This window comes from Urocampus carinirostris, chromosome 9 (genome assembly GCF_059441175.1).
Source record: "Urocampus carinirostris isolate Australia breed hairy pipefish chromosome 9, RoL_Ucar_1.0, whole genome shotgun sequence".
Lineage (NCBI taxonomy): Eukaryota > Metazoa > Chordata > Actinopteri > Syngnathiformes > Syngnathidae > Urocampus > Urocampus carinirostris.
The window spans coordinates 29,908,106-29,932,221 of record NC_142357.1 but is presented as its reverse complement, the minus strand read 5'-3'; the positions used below and the strand labels follow the sequence as shown (position 1 = coordinate 29,932,221).

At 38.5% G+C, this 24,116-nt stretch overlaps 1 protein-coding gene across 3 annotated transcripts; it reads right to left on the bottom strand.

Annotated features, from left to right (window-relative positions):
- Nucleotides 1-2,701: 2,701 nt before the first annotated feature.
- Nucleotides 2,702-20,936, bottom strand: dctn4 (dynactin 4). Of its 3 annotated transcripts, XM_088343477.1 has the most exons (15): nucleotides 20,769-20,936; nucleotides 20,092-20,162; nucleotides 19,784-19,962; nucleotides 19,661-19,704; nucleotides 18,288-18,395; nucleotides 17,057-17,077; nucleotides 16,539-16,612; nucleotides 16,121-16,233; nucleotides 13,465-13,574; nucleotides 13,297-13,370; nucleotides 13,156-13,210; nucleotides 11,679-11,786; nucleotides 4,320-4,417; nucleotides 4,013-4,247; nucleotides 2,702-3,195 (listed from the first exon to the last, which is right to left on the bottom strand). In XM_088343477.1, the coding sequence occupies exons 1-14, from the start codon at nucleotides 20,901-20,903 to the stop codon at nucleotides 4,028-4,030; spliced, it is 1,410 nt and encodes a 469-aa protein (XP_088199603.1). In that variant the 5' UTR covers nucleotides 20,904-20,936; the 3' UTR covers nucleotides 2,702-3,195; nucleotides 4,013-4,027. The 3 variants fall into 3 exon arrangements, with proteins under 3 accessions (XP_088199603.1, XP_088199602.1, XP_088199604.1); XM_088343476.1 differs by having other exon boundaries at nucleotides 2,702-4,247; XM_088343478.1 differs by lacking the exon at nucleotides 17,057-17,077 and having other exon boundaries at nucleotides 2,702-4,247.
- Between the last annotated feature and the right edge of the window lie 3,180 nt (nucleotides 20,937-24,116).

Below are 24,116 nucleotides of genomic sequence, written 5' to 3'. Positions count from 1 at the left end.
AGATTTGAGAGATTTTGTAAACAATGGTCGAATCCACCACTATCATTTGGTTCACCTTTCAGTGATTTCCATCATGTATATTCTGCATTTACAAAGAAAAAGAAAACAAAAAATTAAAACGCTAAGTTTAGTGAAAATCATATTCATGATCATATTGAAATGTTTCATAAAAGACTCATACAATAAACTTGCATAAGTTAAGAGGATGTACATTATAAGAAAACATAGAAGAATGAGTGTTTTGTGGTTTCTTACTTGTACGAGGTATAAATGAGAGATGTTGGTTTAACATCAGGGGATGGTGTAATTTTAGCCTCTGCAGTCCTTTTAGACATTATGTGATCAAGGGCTATTCAAATAAATGAGACTTGACTAGAAGGCCATAATAATTGAACACATAGATCAAATGTTTTACGATACGAAGTACAAAAGTACAGCCTAGAGATAGAATACAAAGTCTTGAATGACTAATAGATTTATGTGTTTATAATTTAAAAGTCCTAAAAATGTATTGGTAATACAGTGTCATAGAACAGTGCTTTTCAACCAGTGTGCCAGGGCACACAAGTGTGCCGTGAGACCTTGTCTAGTGTGACGCTGGAATTTGCCCAATTTTATATTTCCAAAAGGCGATTATTCAGTATTTTTGCTTTCTTCAGACGAGGAACTGTAATAGTCATCCATATCAGTAGGTGGCAGTAGATTTCTATATACTTTTTATATATTATTTGCTCAAGAGGTAGCACACTACATTTAAAAACTTAATTTGTTTAACAAAGCGGTTTAAGATTACTCTGTAAAAAAATAAAAACATAAAGCACATCATTCTTTTTTATTTCAAGTATTATTGTCTTCTTTTTATATACTAATTATCTGCTTATGAGGTAATACAGTGAAATATATGACATAGCTTCATTTTCAAACATTTTTGACGGACCGTGTGCCTAAGAACTTTTTTATAAATGAGTGTGCCTTGGTTCAAAAAGGGTTGAAAAACACTGTCATAGAATAATAGCATTAGTATGCCCATTTATACTGCCTGAAGTACAAAGTCTCATGTTTTAATTAATAGTAGTAGGTTTATGTTTACAATTTAAGTCCTCAACATTTATAGACAATATAATTCACTATTAGCCTCAGTAAACCTTTATTACTGCCAGAATACAAAGTGAAGTCTCATAAGACTCAAGTTATTATGAATAAGGGTTTTGTTTAATTGCTTAAAATGCATAGCTAATGTCATTAAATATTAAACTTGGCAAATCCATTATTAGTAGTTAAATAACTCCTTAATAGGTGACAGTTTTAAAAGAAAATGCCCATGATTATGTTCAATGAAGCACACTTGTGTAAACACAAAATCTCATTTATGAAGTGTAGTTTGAAACAAATGTGCCACTAAACTCACCTTTTCCACGTTAAAATCAGGGGTGACCATTTTGGCTCCTCGCGTAGAAAATGACATAATTGATGCTTGGAACTACGAACTACAACATGTTTTAACATAGTTGTGTGTAATTATTACAACTTATAACCAGTAGTAATTTGTTTTACCTTATTAACTGGCCATTAAAGAAACGATTTTAGTTATTTTTTGTCGACGGAGAGGTGTTTCTCTTGCTCTACATCATTGTGTTTACCAACAGAGTGGACGCCCTGTAAAGCCTTGCTGTCCCCTTCAGGTCAAACTGGGTACTACGACTCATACTGCGAACGCAGGGATTAAATTGTCTCGTCATTATTAACGTTGTGAAACATTGAATTCAACGAGATTAGACATGGCACTCTGGGGTAAACTTGTCATAAAGACTCTACAGAGAAATATAAAACGAAAGACTGTCGGGATAAATATTCAAAGTACTACAACTAATACAAACGTAGGACTGAATTCGCTTTAGCAAATACAAACTAAAATTTCCTAAATATTTGCGGGATTTTTCAAAATAACCTTCGTACCATAGTTAAGCAAACATTGTATGCACCGTTTGGCTAATTTATACTAGATTACAACCTTGAACTATAAAGGAATAGTCGAAATACAGTAGTACTTTTTTTTATTTACCGGGACAGGAATTCTGCCATCAGTTCATTACAGGATTTAAACACCTTTTTCATGGTCAAATTCAAGAACTTAAGCACTTTAAAATGACATTATCAAATTTTTCCAGGACTGGGCATTTTGGTCTCTTAACCCTTCCTGAGGGCGATGACGCTTCACATGACAACAGAATACAAACTAATGCCAACTGCCGTTAGTTACGAGGGAAGAAGACATGCAATGGCAAAGCGAAACCACCAGAGATGAAGTGTAGGCTTGATTTTTCCGTATTTAATGCCTCGTCTATCCATGGAACCCAGTACAATCCGTTTCATGGGGAGGAGTAAACCCCTACGCAAAACAACGTTCTGAAGAGAGACAGACACCGTTAGGTTGTACTTATCAAAGACACACCACAGAAAGTGGTGCCACTACGACCCTAGTGGTCAATGGATCCGTGAAATATCAAGTAAGACTGCCTGTAAATATTGCAACCATTTCAAGCATTGACAAAACACTTCACCAAAAATCTAAGCATTTTTTTAAATCATAGAAAACACATTGAAAATTTAAGCAACCGTACGAACACTGTAATTGGGACGCACTCATAACGCTTTATTTGCGCAACTTCTAACTCAGTCATGAATCAATACACATAAACAATTGGTTGCAGGATACTTTATTATGCAATACTCGCTTAGTTTCTCACTTCATTTCACCAAGGCTACAAATCGCAAGTGACAGAAGCTTACAAACACTCAGACGGCAAATCAGAGTGCTGAAAATAAAAAGACAAGTTGGACTGTCAAGTGCAGATCTTCTAGTAGTGTCATTGTTTCGCAATTTACCAAAAGAACAAAGCAGCGTGTGATGACAATGTAATACAGTATTTATCATTTGTGCTGGCGGCTATTGTCTGAGGTGTGTGCAGTGTTATGGATTTGTTCAGATTCAATCTTTTCCTGTGAGTAAATTCCTAGCCGCTGTTGATTTATGCATCATAAAGAGCTTCAGAAGAAAAATACATAAAATATAAACTTCTGGGGAAAATAGAGCTGTGGAAAGGGAAATGGTCGACTTAAGTCTCGCTTTTTGACGTTTTATAGCAAGGACTCCTCGTGAAGTCAAGTTGAATACGAGCCGCTCATCTTTTTGGTCTGTAAATGGAACGAAAGATAAAACTGGCAACATAATGCAAAACTGAGCTGACTGTTATTGTTTGCTCACAAAAACGTGTTCATGAGTTATAATAAACACAATCGACTTGAAGCGAATGGAGGTTGTGAGGACAATAGAGCAGCGAAAAGACAAACGGTCGACTTAGGAGTCTCGTTTTTGGACATTTCATCGCAAAGACTACTCGTGAAATCAGCTTGAATATGATGCTCTTGTCTTTTTTTTGTCTGTTAATGGAACAAAAGTGAAAACAGGCGACATAGTGCAAAACTGAGCTGACTTGTTAATGATTTTTCATAATAATTTGTTCATGATAGTTATAAGAAAATTGCGTTTAAAACAAGATAAGCTTGAGGTAATGGAGCTTGTGGAGAAAATAGGGCAGTAAAAAGGGAAACGTTGACTTAAGAGACTCGTTTTTCGACATTTTATGGCAAGGACTGCTTGTGAAGTCAAGTTGAATATGATGCTCTTTTGAATACGATGCAAAACTAAGCTAAACATGCTTTGTTTATAATAACTCGTTCATGATCGAGAATGTCGAAGCGAGGAGGGAAAATGTTCCCTTAAGAGTGTCCTTTTTCCATATTTTATAGCAAGGATATTTCATGAAGTGCTTCTTTTTTTTTTGTCTGTAAATGAAACAAAAGCAAGAACAGGTAACATAATGCAAAACTGAGCAGGCAGTTATTGTTTATAATAACTCGTTCGTAAGAGTTATGATAAAATGACGTTTATAACCCTCAATGTGTTCATAATTAGAAACAGTTTGAAGGTATATAATGTTAAGAAGCTGACCCTATTTTGGAGCATTCAGGGGACAAGCGGCCCGAGCTTCAGCTCCACATGGTGCGTGAGCCAAATGGTTTCAGCGGCGGTGTCCTGTCCATCCTCGCTAGGCCGGACCGGAGCAGTTAGATTCCGGAAATCGTGGCGGATCTTGAAGCAGATGCAGACATCGGCGTCCTCTTCTTTGCGGGGAGTCACTTTAATGAAGAACCCGATCTTGTTGGACTTTCTGAAAGCGACCACACTGGAGGGGAGGAGGTGAAGAGTCGGGCAGACTGAGTTTTCGGTCTGGCGAATGCGGGAGAGGGAAACTTACTCGGGGTCGTCTTGAAAGTCCTGCGGTTCGGCCAATTCGTCATACTCTGCGGCGGCGTCTTTGCCTGCCAAGACCAGCTCCTTGCGGGGAACGATGACCTACGAGGCAAACGGAAGCCAAACGCTCAATCATCGGCTCTCGCGCTAGGTCGTCCGGGCGCCTCGTCTTTGACCTTCCCCCGCTGTTTCCGTTTTGCAAGCAAACGAAAAGATATTTAGGCGTCCCAACTTCAGGAGCGAAATAGAAAAGAGGAGCTTTGTTGTACGTATTTTATAATCGAGACGATTCGCCTCGACGGACCTGGGCTGTATGCCTCACTTTCAGCCAGCATCTGAAGAATAATTTTGCATGTTTCTTCAGAATGTTACATCCGAAGTTAACGGCGAAGGGACTGAAGTCGACTAACTTTGGAAGCATACTTTATCTGCTGTATTGTTTTGGTACTGATAATAATAATAATAATAATAATTTCCTTGTATTGTCATTCTGTGTAACAATGTACACAGAACGAAATGTCGATTGCATCTGACCCGATGCAGCCGCAGCCAAGAGAGGGCGCCGCCGACCACTTTTTAAGTCTTAGGAATGACTCGGCCGGGGCGCGAACCCGAAGATGATCATTTCATGTTTAATTGTAGACTGACGAGCTGTGAGCCGAGTGGACCCAAGTGCAGATCTATTAGTGTTAAATTCGAGAACCACAAATTAATAATAATAAAGTGTAGCGGCCATAAAGAATAAAGATATTGATTTTGTTTTAAACAAGATTATCGTTGGTCGCTCATTAGGTCAAACTAACCAACAAGACGCCGCTAGTATTATTTGAAACACGTTGATTATGCTACAATACATCACATTTGTCGACATGTGTGTCCCATTCATTATCTGCACCGCTTATCCTCAGTAGGGTCGCAGGGGGTGCTGGAGCCCATCCCAGCTATCTACAGGCAGTGGGCAGGGGACACCCTGAACTGGTTGACACAGAGACAGACAACTCACTCGCTTATTCATACCCAGGGACAATTTGGACCGGTCAATTAACCCTGACATGCAAGTATTTGGAATGTGGGAGGAAACCGGAGTGCCTGAAGGAAACCCACGCAAGCACAGGGAAAACATGCAATCTCCACACAGGAAATTTCAATTTCATGATCTCAGAACTGTGCCGCACACGCGCTAACCACTGCACTGCCGTGCTACCAAGTGTGTTCCATTTGTTTTCATTTTGCCTGCTATGAATAATGCCTAAATACATCGGTAATTCTAGTTTGACCAATAAACACTTGCAAAGAATGCTTATAATGCCAAGGTAGTTCTATTTAGTTCGGTAGTTCGGTCACCCCTCGAGGGATATGACCAAGGTAGATAGATAGATAATTCTATTTGGACTAATAGACCCATGCTAAGAATAATGCGTAAAAGTCCAGGGTAGTTCTATTTCGAATATCAAAAATAAGGGGCCGCTTGATAATGCCGTGGTTGGTTTATTTTGACTTTTGAAATCTTGATTTTGACTAGTATTGAGCACTTGCAATAAATTATGCCAGGGTTGTTTGATTTGTGATCACTGTTGACCAATCGTGTTGCTGTTCTTTGAATACCACAATCTGCTATTCGTATCTCAGGAAATGTTATTTCCAAGGTTGTTCTTTTCGTAATCACTGTTTTTGATCATTGAATCCTTGCAATAAAGAAACACTTTGCTGTGATCATTGAAATGCTCGCAATGAAGAAATCCTTCACGTTCTCAGATGGTACTTATAATGCCATGGTTGTTCCATTTGTAATCTCAGCATAAACCTTTGCATATTTTTGTTCCACATTTAAATTTTTCTTAAGGTTGCAATTAACCAATCGTTACTTGAATAGTCACTTAATACAAAATATAATATACATGTATAATATAATATAAATTCATTAATTTGCCTTAGGTACCAGTTTGACTTGTAATGATCTGTAATTTAGCTCAATGATTTAGATTCAAGAATATTTTGGGATAAAAGACACTGGGTAAAAAACAGTTAAAGGATTTTTCATTTTAGTTTGATGACTTATTTCATTGAATTGATCTAACTTCCAAATTTGCTCCCTGTTTTAATTAGGTTTATTATGTGTGGTATTAAGTATATTTAAAGGGGTAGTTGAGTGGAGTAAATAAAATATATTGAGTAGTTATGCAACACTAAACTGCAATAATCATATGTCCTGCTTGTCTTCCCTCTATTGACAAACGTGATTTGAGGTATAAGATTGTTATCAGATTTCCACAGATTTTGTTGGTGAGCTGACCATTTAAATCCAGATTATTGGTATTTAACCCTACCCCCTCACAAATCCGCGGCACCTCTACAAAACCCTAATTCATGAAAAACATCTGTCCCCTGCACAACTGCAGTCGGTCGGCGAGGAGCTGACATGATGACTGATGTTGTCATGTCGCCTCCCAGCACAAATTCGCCAAAATGAACATCTCGCCCGTTGAGTCATGAGCAAACAAGAAGTTGCACGGGTCAACAACACCATGTCGCACCTAAAGGTGAGCCAAGGTCTCCCTGCCTCCTTCCTCTGCTTTATTTGTGGAAAAGCTGGTCCAAGTAGAGATGGCAGCACGAAGCCCTCCAGGTGCTTGAATCTCAAATGAAGCACAAATACGAGTGCACACTCCGTTTGGCCGCAATGCGACGCAAAATGGGTCAAGTTCTTGTTTTGGCCAGGAGCTCTGATTTATCTAGTTACTTCGTCGGTAAAAAAAGGCCAAGAAAAACAGGCGGTCGCGGTAGACTGGGGCCCCGGATCCGCCCCCGGCAACACACGGCTCAGTGGACCGTCCCCGGATGGAATCACAATGCTCAGCTTTTGAGTTTGTGACAGCTGACAAATGGAGCCCAAACGGGATCCGACTCCCTTGTGGAACCATTACTGCCTAGTCCAGATGGGTGAGGGAATTATAGCCGTGAGAGCCTCCTCGCTCAGAATCAATTCAGAATGTTTTTCTGTAAATAAAACATTGGATATGAAATGGACTGCTAAGCCCCGTGCACACCTGACGCCACCCGCGTGGGGAATTCGGTGTTGACGCCTTTGGCTGCAGAATGCCACAGTGCCCCTGCACACCGGACGCTCTTCAGCAGAGCAGTTTTCCTCTGTCCTCCAAAATGTCATGATACGTATTTTCGGATCACGTTACCATTCAAAAAAGCCACTAACATATAGTTGGATACCAGTTAGAAATCAAGTATTGGCTAATTCGCCGAAAGAAACGGCAAATGAATGCGGAATCCCGAAAAATCTAAGACCTACATTTGAAAGTGCTGATGTCAACAGACTGAAGTTGTCCGTGGACAAAATCAGCCGGCTTTTGGAAGTGGATGACAGGAGTCGGCATTCCACCAATCAATAGCCAGTTCCCATCGAAACGCCGTTTTTCTCTTAGGATTGGTCAAAATGATGTTAACTTTAAATGTGTTAAGTATAAACAAAGTCAATATTATTTTGTATTTGTAGATTTATAAATATTTAATAGAGGTTTCCTGCGTTTTTCCGCATTACCGTTAAAGTGTTAATTTTGCTTTATTTTAAGTCGTCAATTATACATAATAAATGGCAATACAGTGGAACCTCGGTTTTCGAACACCTCTCAGTTCGAACAAATCGGAGTCCGACTAAAAATTTCGAGAAATTCTTGCTACGTTGTTCGATCAAACAATCGGAGTTCGATTGCAGGGGTGGATGTTTCACATCACATTTTTTTACTCCTTTTAATTTTCTCAGGTGCAATTGCACCTCTATTACACTAGGGGACGTCCGAGATTAAACAAATGTGTAGCAAATACGCCGAGTTACAAAATTTCACCACACCGATTAAGCTGCAGCCAACAAAGTCATCATGACTTTAATGACACTGTCATGAACCACTTCCGAAAAGTGCTAAAAAGAAAGCAGAAGCAAGTGTCATTGGATAGATATTTTAAGAAAAAAGAACATTCTGTAGCCAGTCATCCGTAGCAAAGAGATTTGAACGTGTGAGCACCCCTCAGACAGAAGAGCTCCCCCAAGTTTTTATGGAAGGGGACTCTCCTTCCAAACAATAATTTTCCTTCCTCCTCCATCCCTCTCACCGTCCATCTGCGCCTTCTGCTGACCACCACAAAGGTAAAAAATCCTATTCATAATTCTTTTCTTTATACTTTTTTTTATTTATTTTTACACGTTCATGTTAGCGTAATCTTTCGTATAGAAGATTACGCTAACGCGAACGTACGATTAGCCTAGGTTACATTTATGTTATTTGTGTCTTAAAGGTAAACAAAGGTAAACATTCAGGGTGTTGGAACGGATTAAAACGATTTACATTATTTGTAAAGGGAAAAATGATTTCTGTGTTCGAACAAATCGCTTTTCGAACAGGGTTCTGGAACGGATTATGGTCGAGAACCGAGGTTCCACTGTATAAGGCTTAAACATCCTGAAGAGCCGTTTGGGAGGCGAAAGAGCCAGCTCTTTTTAGTGAGCTGAGCCGAAAAAGACTGTTTTCTAAAATGAATCAGATTCCCTAAGTCTTTAACAGACTATTCCCTTCGCCAGGGATAAAAGTAAACTCCGGTTTTATTATATTCTAAGTCGCTGTTTTCCCCGGTACCCTGCCCACTTAAAGAATTTGGCGACCGAGCTCCAAAATGATCATTTATGATTGATACTCTGCGCCACAGGCACTGCGGCATTTTCCTCCAAAAAGTGCCCTCGCACATCGACGCCGAAAGCAAAATGACCAAAATGAGGGAAAAAAAAAAGATCATGTGGGCAAACTACAGCTTACAGACCACCTAGCACCCCTCAGACTTTTTCATCCAGCCCACAAAACAAAAATGTTAAAAATATCATGAAAATAAAGTAATTCCTCGGTTATCGCGGCAGAACCCACAGCCCCGCCCCAACTTGTAAAAATGTGCTAAGTAGAAACCTTTATTTATTTCATTATTTGTTAATTACTCAAGAACAAACCCGATTTACAGGCTCAATAATTTGTTTAACAAAAAAAGTTTTATTTATTTTACAAATAACTTCTGTATTGTCAAATTTGAATTTATAATTTTTTAATTAATTTTGCTGAGTTGTTGCTCTTTATATAATAAGGAGCAGATCCACTTCACTTTACATGGTACTTTGCCGCCATCATGCGGCCGTTACAGAAAACTGCATTTGCAATCGGTTCTGTCCTACAAAAATCAAACATTTGTGGAAAAGCGCCAGGGAGCCACTAGGGAGCGCCAAAGACACGCATGTGGCTCCTGAGCAGGTTTAGCGGGTGGAGAGGTAAAACTTTCTTCTTTGAAATCAATTGTTTCAAAATAACTCTCCAGCGCTTGTCTGCTATGAGAGAAGAGAGGTAGGTGAACTGGAGCAGACGTGACACATAGGCCACTTTTCAGTCACAATGCCCCTCAAAAAAAAAAAAGAAATGAAAATCACTACTGTAATTCCATGTTTCTTTTTGCTGTCGTCTTGTTTGTTGTATCCTGTTTTTCCAGCAAAATAAAGTGGTAAAAAGCTTTTTGTTGACACTGAACCTCTTATGGCCCTGATATGCAGGTAGGTGCCTTGCATGGCTGCCTCTGGTGTGTGAGTATGTGAATGAATGGGTAAGTGTGAAGCAAACTGTAACGCACTTTGGGAAGTCTTCCATGACTTGAAAAGCGCAATATAAGTGCAGACCATTTACCAAACAAAGTAAATTCCTCTCTTTAGCCAATCAGAGACTATGCACGATGAAAATGGTAAATGGTCTGCATTTATATAGTGCTTTTCAAGTCAATGAAGACTCCCAAAGCGCTTTACAATGTGCTTCACACTTACCCATTCACACACACACACCCACCATCTGCGAAGCAGTGAACCAGCGATGACCGAAGCGCGTAGAAGCGAGGTATCTATGTATGTATAAAATGGTAAAAAGAAAACACAAGTAGCGTATGTATTCGCGTTGTACACGAGGTTTTACATTGCCCCCGCTAATGAATGTGGCTATTACCAATTGACGGTCGGAACTATGATTAAAACTAACGCGGCGATCAAAGCAAGGAAATCTTCTAAGGACATGATAATCCACCCAAGTGAAAGTTTTCCTTTTGATCTCATTACCTCTCTGCATCCACACATTACTCTGTACCAGCTCAAGTCACGGTACACTAAAGGTAAATAAGATTTAATTTCTCCTTTGCATGTATTGTTTATTATGTTTTTTTAATTATATTCTGAAAGGCAGCATGGTATTTTTCAATGATTTATTTTCTTTGTTACATAAAGAAAAACCATTCCGACTGGTACAGCACTTTAGTAAGAGTTACATATTTTTCCTGGACATCTTATGAATATTTAGCTGTTTGTAACTTCGACCAAAAGACCTTGTAAATAAATAAAATAGTCATTTTTTATTGATAACCGTTTTGGAGTATTTATCCTAAAGACATTTTCCAATAGTTTATTTTTTATATATATTGATCGCTTATCTCCGAAAATGAGTTTCCTTTGTTCATTATTCAAATCTTTCCTCGTTTTTATTAAAGCGTTGAAAGAGTAATCGTTTTCTAAATCTTTCTATATTAAATGTATTGTTCCCTTTATGTAAGAAAGAAGAAAATAAACCATTTTGGGATACATTTCTTTATCCTCCTGGGGAAAAAAAAAACGGGATTTTTTTTTTACATAACAAAGACTATTTCCTAAAAAAAAAAAAAAAAAAAAAAAAACAGTTCAACAGCAGTCACCTTTTTCCATTATTGCAGCAGAGTATTTCCTGCCCTGCACTGGGGACAAATTCCAACAGAAGCCATTGCACCACTATTACAGAAAGCTAGGTGTATATTTTCTACAGCAATGCCGAAGGGAGCAGAAACTGCTGTTATATTTAATCTCAATGGCACCGCTGGTCTGTTTGCCGAAGACAACACGCATGTCTCATAAACAAAGTTAGCAGTCGAGATCAGAAATCTCCCAGCACAAAGAAATGCCTGGATTAGTCCTGCAAATACGATCCCAAAGCGTCAATAGAAGCCAGATAACAATTTTTCTTCCCCACATTTGCCGGCGTGGCCAAGTCTCTCCATTGCGGTGTTTTCCAAAAGCATTGCTGGCTGTTGCTGTAAGTAATTCCCTTCAGCCTCAGGATAAATGAGGTATATTAACCGCAAAAACAAGTCGGTAATCACTCCTGGCTGTTGTATTTTTAGGCTTTATTCTTGCCTTAAGTAAGAATTCATGCTGACTCATGGTCTGCATAGTAGTCCTTTTACATTTTGGTGCGGTAACTGACGATACGTAAACTAGCAAGTTAATGCATGAAGGAAGAAGTTGTCATAATACCTCAGCAGTGCTGTTGAAGTTATCAGGGTCTTCCTCATCGCAAGCAACCAGCGTGACATGGGTGACATTCTCCACAGGGTTCGTCAAAGTCAGCAGCACTTGGCTCTCCTAGCCATAAGAAAGCCCAAAAAAAGTCATTAATCAAATGTATTATTATGTAAGAAGACATCATATTTCAATTGCTGTATTTTAGACTATAAATAACACTTTTGCATAGGTTGGCTGATCCTGTGTCAAATACATACAAAAATATGTACGTTTACCGATACATGTTCATGTGGGAAGCTATGGTGTTGCTTTCTTCACCATTGAAATAAAAAGTAATTGTCTTCAAAAAACTAGCATTGTGTTTTTCCATTTAAACAATTGTGGCCATTTTCTAAGCTGACAATTAGCATCGTCTTTAGCGCGGGAAGTCAGTTTCCTCTTCGCCACTGATAATCTGCACGGTCTTCTTTACGGAAAGCTGGTGTGATTTTCAACGCTAACACTTAGCGTTGTTTTTTTTTTTCAGAGTATGCTAGCATCGTTTTCTAAGCTGAAATGTGTGAGATCTCCTGCCTGCAAGGCTAGCACGGTGTCTTTCACTGAAAATTTAAAAAAAATTCATTTGCGGAAAGTTAGCATTGTTTTCTTAAGTGGTAAGTACAATTGTATTCTTTACAGGATGCTTGCAGCTTTTTCTGCACTGAAAATTAGTACAGTCTTCTACATTGAAATTTCTGTCTTCTTCTCCTGTAAATAAAAGGTAGCATTGTCCTGTATGCAGAAAATTTGCATTTTCTTCCTACCGGAAAGCTCGCATTCTTTTCTAGGGTGAAAATAAGTCAAGTCATGTTCATTTGCATAACCCTTAATCACAAGGAGTCTCAAAGGGATGCACAGTCACAGATTATTGCAAACCACAGACTATTATTACACCATCCCCTGATCTAAACCCTACATGAGCATCTTCTTATTTACTGAGTTCTAGCATGTGGTCTTTTCCTGAATGGAACGCTAGCATTGTATTTTAAACTGAAAATTTGCATTTTCGTCATTTATACTTGAAATATGCATCATCTTCTTTTAATGGTGAAAATTAGCGTCATTTATTATTTTCCTCCTCTGCCTTGAAAATAAGGGCCACTATCTTCTTTCACGCCAATAAATAGCATCGTCTTTTTTTAATAATTTAGCTGCATTGTTAGATGAGCTCCAAAAATGTGAGTTCTACGTCAGTGCCACATAATGGTGTTTTTTTTTAGGGGTTTACCAATGTATGTATTTTTGGCCTGGTGTGGTTTATCTCAAAATGAAGGGAACGTTTGTGCTTGTTTGAGAAATGTAAATATCAAGTTGAGATGGTTTGGTCCATTTCAATAAGTATATTTTGTCAACTGATCACGGCCTTTAAGAGCCTTTTTCGGAAACTTTTTGGCAGGGGGACTCCAACTGCTTTTGAAATAACAATAATGAAAAAACAAGATAGACTGACCTTCATGTAGCGTAGATTTGGAATTGACATAATTCTAACTTCAGGGATGTAACTCCTACAAGAAAAAGGCAATACTGCATTGCAAATATGTTCCGTGTGCAAAATTGGGGGGAAAAAAACTGAAAAAAACAATACACTCACACAGCCACGAGTTGAATTTTAAACTTGATCGAAGTCGGATTGAATTCTGGCTTGCTCAGGTTGTGCTCACATTTCTAAGAGGAAGAAAGACAAAGAAAAAAAAAACATTTGCGTCAAAGTCAAATATTCCTGAACGCATCGACGAGAAATGAGGTGTCACTGGCTGACCCTGCAGCGCAGCGATCGCTTCATGAGGAGGTGTTTATGGCGCGGGTGCAGCTGCGAAGCTCCCGCGGGTTGGAAGTCCGGCTGCAGAAGGCGCTGGCGCAGGCGGGTCACTGCAACAAGAAAATAAATCCGGCATCAACCAAATATTTGGGACACTATTATCACTTCTGCTTTCATTTTTTTTAAATAGTATGATAATATGAAGTACTGATAATATGAAGTACTGATGTTAGGATGGTATTGATATCAGTTAAAAATGTTGAAGGCTGAACATAATATAAATATTCACTACTGATACTTAAAGAGACACTGTGTCATTTTTGACCACTAGATTGTGTAGTGCAAAGGGTCTCCAAACGTTTTCAAGCGGAGAGATCCTTTGTTACCAATTACAGGGATGTGATTTGACCAAAGTGAAATTATCTGAAAATTAGCCGGGGGTCTGGGGGCCGCAAGCACCCAGCTAAGTCCAGGGCAGTGCCCTGGTGGGGGGACAAGTGGGGCGAAGCCCCCCGGAGCTCATGGGTTTTCCGTGTTTTTAAGTACTTTCAATGCACTCAGATGCCAAAGAAATAGACAAAACAACAGCATAAATTTTCAATGTATATTGAACTATCCCATATAAAATTACAGTTTAAGTCAACTCAAAATCAGTCACATTAAAAAACATTGGACTGCCTTTGCTTTTAAAAACTATCACTGAGAATATCATCATATCTAACTCATGTGATTACTAAGTTAACACATAAATCATGTTGAAGAGTTCAAATTTCATGAACAAATAATTGTATCATGACCAAATGAAAAGTAACTCATATTAGAACATACCACAAATGTCTTTGTTATAGCAGAAAATGTTATCTATAAATGAAAATACAATAATTATAGGCCCTACAGTAAAGTGTTGGTGTAATGTACACATGAAAATCTATTATTGTAATTGTTAAATATTTATGGCCATTTTTATTACGTTATAATATTTTCGAAAAAAAGGGGAAAACTGTCAAATAAATTTGAAAAGTTTACCACCTACCTCAAAATTCACGACTCTATCAGCAACTGGTACAGGTTGTTGGGGTGGATCACGTCTCTCTATTACCGCTTCCGATTGTGATGTCAATAAGGGATGGACGCCGTAAAGTTTTGGAGTTTTCGTTTGGGCACCGAAACTTCCAGCGATGGAATAATTTGTTGTTCTTGACTGGAGTTCTTTCACGTGTTTTTTGCTCTTTGCGTGACTTTCAAGAGCTTTGAAACCTCTCCCACCATAGTCAATGGTATCATGGCACCAAAGCAAAGCGCTTTCCCGGCACGATCGATCTTCCGAATAAAGTCACTGAACAAATTCGTCACAGTCGTCTTTCCAACATTTGTAGATAATTCCTTCTCTAACAAGTCCCATCAAAACTTGTTTTTTACGATCTTATCAATTTCTTTAACTCGCGGAGCATCTTTGCGTTCGATCACGGACATCTTTCTTTAAACACCCGGCAAAAACGTGTGAGAAATGAACAATGGCATACTCCTATGCCTTTATAACAAGCGCGTTTATTGGTCAACACGGAGACTTCAACCAATCGCAAGTACGTTTCATTTCAGTTACGGAAACACTAAAATGGAATGCTGTAGAGACGAAATCGGATTTTTTACCACTTAAAAAATCGGAAATTTTAAAATTTTATTTTTGGAGATAAAAAAAGCGGAATTCCGCGAATTAGCGGAAAAATCACATCCCTGCAATTACCATAAGGGGCAGGAGTGCGGGTAGCTTAGCAGCAGGATGATCCCCTTTAGGTGAGCCTAATGTTATGTAAAATAATAACAAATGTCTTGACTTACGAGTGTCGAGAAAAAAAAAAAGAAAAATCACTTTATATGACAGTGCATGTATTTTGCTTATTATTCATATTTGTTTACAGAGTGAAGTTTTTAATTTACAACTAGGAAGTGCTAAATAATACACACGCTCCCTTTACGGCAAAAATAATGTGAAATATTCATTAAATCAATATTTGTTTATAGTGAAAAAGTTCCTGGTACAATCACAGATAACTTTTCTCATTTTAATTTTTTTTTTTTTTTCCAGATTTTACAAACTCATATTTTCTGGTGCACTACTTCAGTGTACTGTATGTTTGTCATTCATTATCTTGCCATATCAAAAAATAAGCAAAATTATCTGATACAATGTACAAGTTTCATAAAAAATATTTAAAAAATATTTCATGAACAAATTTACCTGATTTTCTAACTGAATTTACCAAATTTATACAGCAAATAATCTTACTCAATTATTGTTTGAATAAATCATAACCATAAAGAAAAGAAAACCAGAGGGGAATCTAAAATCAGCACGTCATTTGCATGTAGAACCAAAAAAAGTCATGACATTTTTGTTGGGTAGGTCCGTTAAATGTGGGTAAAAATCCAGTATATCGTGTTGAATTTAATAGTTTGAATATACTGTACTTAGGATTTGCATAATATACTGGTTAAGTATTAATATGCAAAAGCTTAAAACTTATTTTCTTTATCGGTTAAATATCCAATTCCTTTGCAACGTAACGTCAAATGATTGTTTTTTTCAAAGATTTGTGAAACTATTCTTTGGCAAAGGACAAGTTTCAATTCAACTAATCGTAGTGGAAATCTTTACCTTCTGGCAAGCAGATGGGCCTTGTGTAGCAATCTTCAGGCAACGGCTCTACCTCGTCCAGTGCTTGGGCGGGCTCGATGGTGATCTCCCGCTGGTCCTCCCCCTCTTTAAGACTGCCGAACAAACGCATTTAGACATTCATATTACCATGAATCCATGTTTTCAAATACCTGACAGCGTCGTCCTAGAGCATTATAAGACTTAGTAAAAATAAATGTTTCTCAGCGATAATTATTCATGTTTAAAAGAACATAAATTGCTTTATACGACTGTATAAGATGGGCTGCAAAAATTCAACTCATCACAACTATCATTCGGTAAGTATATATTTGATGTAACAATGTCAACATCAGAGTCAGAGATTGCTCATTTTACATCACAACATGTAGTGAAGTGTATTAGGAAAAAAGCAACTCACGAAAGAGCCGCCAGAGCGGACATGGGCGCTCCGGCCCTCTGTCGTTGAAGGCGTGTTCCGAGGCCGTACTTTTCCTAGACGATTGAGGAAGAACAGAATCTTATATTTGCTAAATCCAACTCAACTAAGGCTACTTTATTTCTATCTACAATCTACAAGGTACTTTTAACTCAAGATGTGTATCAGAAGAGACACAGAGCAAGCTAAAAGGAAGATGTTACCATGCATTTAGATAGTGGACTTTTGTGGCAAGTACAGCAGGAGAGAAAAAAAGAGATAAAATCATTACCAACATCTTACTTCTTATCCGATTGTTTAATTTTGTCTTTTGAAGAATTTGTCGGTATTTTTTTTAAAACACCATTCAAGCAAATGTATTTCTCCTCCCCTGCTGTCCTGTATTGCCATCATTTCACCACAAGGGCATTCATGTGGTCTGTGATGTCAGACACCAACAAAAAAATAGACTACATAACAAATTCAACTGAAAAAATAAACAAAAGTTAAAAACAACTCACCACCACATGAATTGTGTGTTGCTGGAAGGGTTTCAATAGAAAAAAAAGCCGTGATGGATTAGCAAAGGAAAGGGAGGAGAACAAAGACGCATGAAGATCGGGCATACAATAGCTGACGTGCAACGGCAGTTGGAAAACACTCAAGACATCACAACTTTAGCATAAAAGCTCACAGATGTTTTAACATCTCAGCGTAAATCTATACTCTCACAAACAATAATTCAGGCAAATGTGACATCAATCTTGTTATCCAAACTTAAGCATGACAAACGCTTCCCTACTTACGAACGAGTTGGGTTCCAGACAATCGTTCGTAAGTTGCTTGTTTAAGGTTTATATGAGTGTGTTTAAGGCTTGTATAAGTAACCTGTATCGTTTTGTACTAAAAAATAAACATTTCAAAAAACATGCTCTATTAAAGATAAATAAAGTTACGTTTAACTAACTTATGAAGATGAGCTTCAAGAGTTAGACGACACTTTCCTCCGCGGTAGGGAGTGGATGACAAAAAAGCGATCCCACCACTTTCTCAACCGCATCAAGCTTTCTTATTCCACGTTCAAGAAACGGCTTGCCTCTCCTTTACACTTTATACCAACCATATCGAATGGATGCACGAAATATTAGACAATAAAAATGTCAAACTTCTTAGCGAGCTGGAGCTAGTGTAGGCGTAGAATGTGAGGTGCACATGAATGATGTCAATAGGGCGACGAATGTCGCGAGAGTTGGTGCGAGAGTATAGGGGAGCGCGAGAGTTTAGTTTAGGAGGAAGTTTGGGATGTTTACAATAAGCGGGTGCTGTCGGATGTCGCTCTTTAAAGAGATCGTAAATGTATTTTTTCATAATCTAGGAGCAATTCATTACCCACACAAAACGACATACGACATGCTACATTGGTGGTAGCGCTAGGATTACGAGCAGGTGAAGGAAAGATGTTTACACACAAATTAGGAAGAGGAAGCAGATTTTTTCTCTTTCGGGTGAGCTCTCACAGCGCCACACTCCGGTAGCGGCTGAAAGAAGCACTACAGTAATGTCCTGTACTCAAAAGGTGCAGACAATACAAGATCTAACTCACAGCAATGTTTGGATATTTTTCGACATCCCGAAAAAAATGTTCGTATCAATCGTTTTTCGTAAGCCGAATGGTCGTAAGTAGAGGAGCGTCTTTATTTCCATAAGTTAAATGCAAATGGCTCCATGTCTGTGACCGAGAGAAGGAAGTACCGAGAAAGCCAAAGGCATGCACTGTCGTCTCCGGGCCAGCTTCTTCCGGTCGCGCTCTTGCTTCTCTCTGTACGCCAACTGCTGGTAATACTCCATCAGCTTGTTGATCTGACATGAACACAAAGTTACATCGGGGAGTTTTTTTCCCTCTCAGTGAAAAACATAACGTGATGAAATGCTTTAGACACAGAGTAAAGCAGACTCCGGGTTACGCAACCCTGCCTTACCATGTTCTCGCTTAGTGTGGATGACATGTTTTTTAGAACCTCGTTACGGCATATAAGCCACTATACGACATTGATAACAAGTTATTTCGCCTCCGCAAAAACATTTAACATTTAAATTATGCAGTGTTTGTGTAGTCAGGTCTCCAAAATGCCTGTGTTCTAGTGCTCAAAGTCATATCGAAAGCTGCTCCGCAATTGGTTTGTGTCATGGCATCATTGAATTTGCGGATATGATATGATATTGGCTGAACTACCCACCATAATACCTTTTTTTTCATTCAGTTCAGAATCTTAAATGTTTCGTAAATACTTTCTTGAGTCTGCGACAAAACACTCTATTTCTTGGACTGTATTTGTTCTCTATAGATCCCAAGACTTTTGGAGGAACAAAAGTCAGAAGCAAAAACACAATTGAGAAGCAAAAACAAGATAACCACGAAAACTAAGCTTGCTATTATCAAGGAGTACGAAGAAGGCACATGCATTGTTATCCTCGCCAAGGAATATGACTGTAACCAATTGACAATTGAGACATTTATTGAGCATTAAGACTCTATCAAGGGGATGACAATCATCAGAAGTGGAAGTTTTAAAATCAGTTTTAATGCTAATGTGCCTTTTCTTCCTTCTCTGCATCCACCCGTTACTCGACTATACCATCTCAAGTCACGTCACACCAAAGGTAAATCAAATTTCGTTTTGCTCTTCCAAGTATATTGATTTAAATGGTTATTTAATCTTATTCATGTATATCACACGTGAGTAATATAACAATGTATTGTTATTGTAATGTTTAATCTGGGCTGACAGGGGTTTAGAAAGCATTAGCTGCACATTAACATAGGTTTCTATTCCCACTATAGGGCGGGTTCACTTTCTTTCACTTTGAAACACATAAATATTTTATACGAAGGGCTACTGTAGTACACTTTGATATAATGTGCATTAGTTCAATTTAATTGTTTTTTTCTCCCCAAAATTTCAATAGATCAGTTCAGTTGGTCTTTTGAGAGAGAATTGTGTTCAGTCACACGGTTCGTACAGTACAAAGCTATCGTTTCAGTTTCTATGAGAGACCTCTATTCAGTATATCAAAACATGTGATCAACCCAAGGAATGCAAATAACTACAAATGAGGACTCATACCCTCTGGTTGTGACAGTTCTCAGGTTCTTGCCACCCACCGCTAGCTGCATTGAACAAAAAATAATTTGGATGTTACTGATTTTTTTGAAAACGTGCAGTCACGCCTCAAATATCAGCACCTACCCACGGACTTGTCTGCCATTCCTACATCTCTGGACGTCCAGCGGCAGAAGCCACAGGCCAAGTAGTAGGCCTTTTTCATAGCAGTCTTGGTGGGGTCATCAGGCAGAGGAGCAGGGATGTTGGTGGCCCGTGTTGACAAAGTGTGCATGCAACATGGGCAGTCAAAACAGTTGGCACACCTGCAACAGTAATACAGGATATATCAGATATAAATCAATAAAAATGTAAAGTAATACAAGCACTATCTATTTGAAGTTGAGACTTAGGAGAGTTTTTGCATATGACCGTCAAGTTCAAGTTAACCTCACCTGTTCTTCTTCAGTTTTGCCTCTGCAGATGGCATGTTTTCCAAGCAGCTCGGACAGTAATGGGAGTCCACCTGATTATTGTGGAGTAAAAATTCAAATTAAGTTATGTATTTTGTTTTTTTATAAAAATGACCGTTTTTATGCAGTACATACATAGTACAAGTAATCACTACATAAAACACGTAACTATGTGTATATGACTTTCATCAAGACTGCTAAGAAAATACCCACTTTGATATAAAGGTCTTCATTGATACATATTTGGTTACCAAAAAATGAAATTAGCCTCTTGGGTGTGGTGTTCGTATTTCGAGATTATGTAGACAAGCTTCGTGGGCAATGTAAATAGAACCTCAATGTAAGAATACAGATTTAGAGTTCAATTGAAATTGCTTTTTTATTTTATGATTAAAACTAAATCATCAGTGGTTAATAGTTACTAAGCGCTAAGCTAGTTAGCCAAAACGCCTACTGATGCTATGAAGATAAACGGAAGTTAAAGCGCATGCAAGCCAATGAAATGAAGTGACTCTTTGACGGACAGTGTGCACAGCCAATCCATAAACAAGGAGCTTTCCTTGACCCCGCCTACGTGGCATATCAGTTAGCAGCCAGCTAACATAGTAGGCTAGCCACAAATGAAGGAAAAGCGACAAGCTAGTGCTTTAATATCATACCTCGTGAGAAACACATTCCAGGGATCGTAGCTCGCTGCAGTAACGACAGAAATACAACTGCGACAGAGGAGCACGAATCCTTTTCTCTCCACGAACTAGATAGATGACTTTATCCGGTTGGAGAAGCGACGCCATCTCTGGTGAGCGTGCACAGCTACTGCGGGCTGATGGGCTCTTCTGGGCAGATGTCTAGAAGGGCTCAATGTCGCCCTCCCGCGGTGAACGATGGAAATGAATCCACGTTGACAAGCGCCAAGTTTGATATTACTGTAATTTCAAAAATAGCTAATTATTTCGATGGCCTGCTAAATAGCTAAAATAGCTTGATATTTAGCTATAAAATTAAACAAAAACAACAACAAAAAAGCTAGATAGCTAGCTAAAAGAGTAAAAAACCAACTAAATAGCCAGAAAAGAAGGTGAAAAACTAGATAGCTAGCTAGAAAGGAAGCCAACAGTTAGCTTCAAAACTGGCAAAATGTAAAATGTTAGCAAGATACCATGCAAAAAATTACAAAATCCTAGTTAGGTAACATGCTTAACAGCTAAAAAGGTAGCCAGTTGGCGTGCAAAATTTTTTACACACAAATTGGAAATAAGGATGTCATATTTCCTGTAAAACAAATCAATATAAAGATAAATATACTTTCATTCTATTCTCTTAATTAATTTAACAACAATAATTATCAATACTTGGAAAAAAATTGTCTATGAAGCCCATGAACTGGAATTCATTTATTTGAATTTCTGAAATAACAATGTATCATGTTATTATGATATTTTACAGTGTTCATTATTTAAAAAAAAAACTGTTAAATAGACTCAGTCAACTAATAAAATAATTTTACTGGAAAATCTCAATGACTCAGCACTGGTGAGCTATTTTCAGAACAGTCCTTAGGGCAGGGGTGTCAAACTCATTTTAACCCGGGGGCCACACAAGAGAACAAACATTCTTTCGGGGGCCGAACTAGTAGATTAGAGAGAACGAAAAAAAAAAAAGAAAAGGAAATAAGAAAAAAGAGGGAGAGAAAAGTAGAAAGGGTAGGACAAAGAAGGAGGAAGGGAGAAAGAGAGAGGGAGAGATAAAAGAAAGAGAGAGAGAGAGCATGAGAAAAAAATAGATAAAAAGAGAAATAGTGAGAGAGGGAAAGAGAGAGAATGAAATCCAGAGAGAAATAGAAAGAGAGAAAGAGACAAGGAAAGAAAAGAGAATGAGAGAAAGAGAAAAGGGGAAAGCAATAGAGAGAGAGAGAAAGGGAAGAGAGAGTGAAATAAGGTAAAAATACAGAGAAAAAGAGGAACAAAGAAAGAGAAAAAGAGAGACAGAGAAAGTGAAAGAGAGAGAGATAAAGAGTGGAAAGAAGACAGAGAGAGAGAGAGAGAGAGAGAGAGAGAGAAATACAAGTACAGCGTTTGTGAGAGGCACCTGGCTTTGGCAACATCAAGTGGATATATTTCAACCTGCAGCTCATTTTTCTCTTGTTCTTCTCTGAGCGTTGACTCGCGGGCCGGATTTAATCCCTTAGCGGGCCTGATCTGGCCCGCAGGGCGCCCGTTTGACACCCCTGCCTTAGGGGGTACCCTGTTGCCCGCGGGAACCATGTTGGAGACTTCTGGTTTAGAACTATTTAGAGTCAGGCCCAGGATTGGGTTGAAAAAAATGGCCAATCGGAGACAGATCCAATGTTTTCATCCATCCATTCATCCATTATCTGCACCGCTTATCCTCAGTAGGGTCGCGGGGGTGCTGGAGCCCATCCCAGTTGCAGAGCACACAGCTCATTCACACCTAGGGACAATTTAGACCAGCCAATTAACTTGACATATATTTTTTTGGAATGTGGGGGGAAACCGGAGTGCCCAGAAGAAACCCACGCAAGTACGGGGAAAACATGCAAACTCCACACAAGAGGTTCGATCTCATGACCTCACCGTACACATGCTAACCACTGCGCCGCCGTGCTGCCTCATGAATAAATTCAAATGTAGATATTTAGATGTTATATTTCTTTTGAAATAGACTCGTGTCATCAAATTGTTTTTTAAACAATCACAGTCGAAGCAAAATAACATGTTCGGTTCCTGTTTTAGGCACTTCTTTTAATATTTAGTTTTGACGTATTGCTGTACTTGTGTTTTTGTTTTGTTTTATTAAGCTGCAGCAAAGCTTTTAACTTTGATCACAATACCCCAATTTTAGCTAACCCGCATTGGCTCCCTGTTAGCTAAAGATGTGATTTTAAGGTTCTATTGGTAGTATAGAAAATCATGCATGGACTTGCTCTCTCATATGTTTAAAATGTATTTCCCCCCAATGTTCCTGCTTGGAGACTTCGCTCAGAAAATGCTGGTCTACTAGTGATCCCAAGAGCCAAGAAGAAATCGTCAGGTTCGGGATCCTTCTCCATTCGGGCCCCGGTGCCCTCTGGCCTCTGAAATTTGTCCTGCAACCTCAGTGGAAGTGTTTAGATCTAGGCTTAAAACAAAGTTGTATTCAATAGTTTATGAATGATGTTGACCAGACATTCTGTTATTACTTATATTTAAAGTTGATGATGTCTGTGTACTGTCTGTCCGTGCCCTTGCATCATCCATTGCAGGCTGGTCATCCTGGAAGGGAGATTACCCTTATAAGCGGCCCCCTCTCAAGGTTTCTTCATTTGCCTCATGTTGAGGTTTTTGAGTTTTTCCTTGCCTTCGTGTAGGTTTAATATCAGGGGATGGTGTCATAATAGTTTATACTGTTTCTAACTGTTTCTAATGCCAAACCTAACTACATCTTTAGCTTTTCCTCTCAAATGCATAACGGACGGACAGACAGATAAAAGTTTTTGAACTTTTTATAAACTGAGTATCAATGAAATAATCCCTTATCGAATTTTGTTATTTTTAAAATGTTGGAAACGGTGAATGTAGTTGTATTTCTTTCTTTCTCTCTCTCTCTCTCTCTCTCTCTCTCTCTCTCTCTCTCTCTCTCTCTCTCTCCCTGTCTTCATCCCCTTTTCTCTCACTCTTTATCTCTCTTTTTCTCTTTCTTTGTTCTTCTTTGCGTCTTGCTCTCTGTGTGTCTTTTTACCTTATTTTGCTCTACCTTCCTTTTTAAATTTTCTCTCTCTTTTCTATCTTCCTCTCTCTCTCTTGCTTTCTCCTTCTCTTTTTCTAACCTTCTCTCTTTCTATCCTCTTTTCTCTCCTTCTCTCTTTCAATTTGTCTTTCTTTCCCATCTCTCACTATTTCTCATTTTATCTCTTTTGCTTTTCACGTTTCTTTCTCTCTTTTTTTTCTTTCTCCTCAATCTACTATTTCGGCCCCCGAGTGAATGTTTGTTCTGTCGTGTGGCACCCG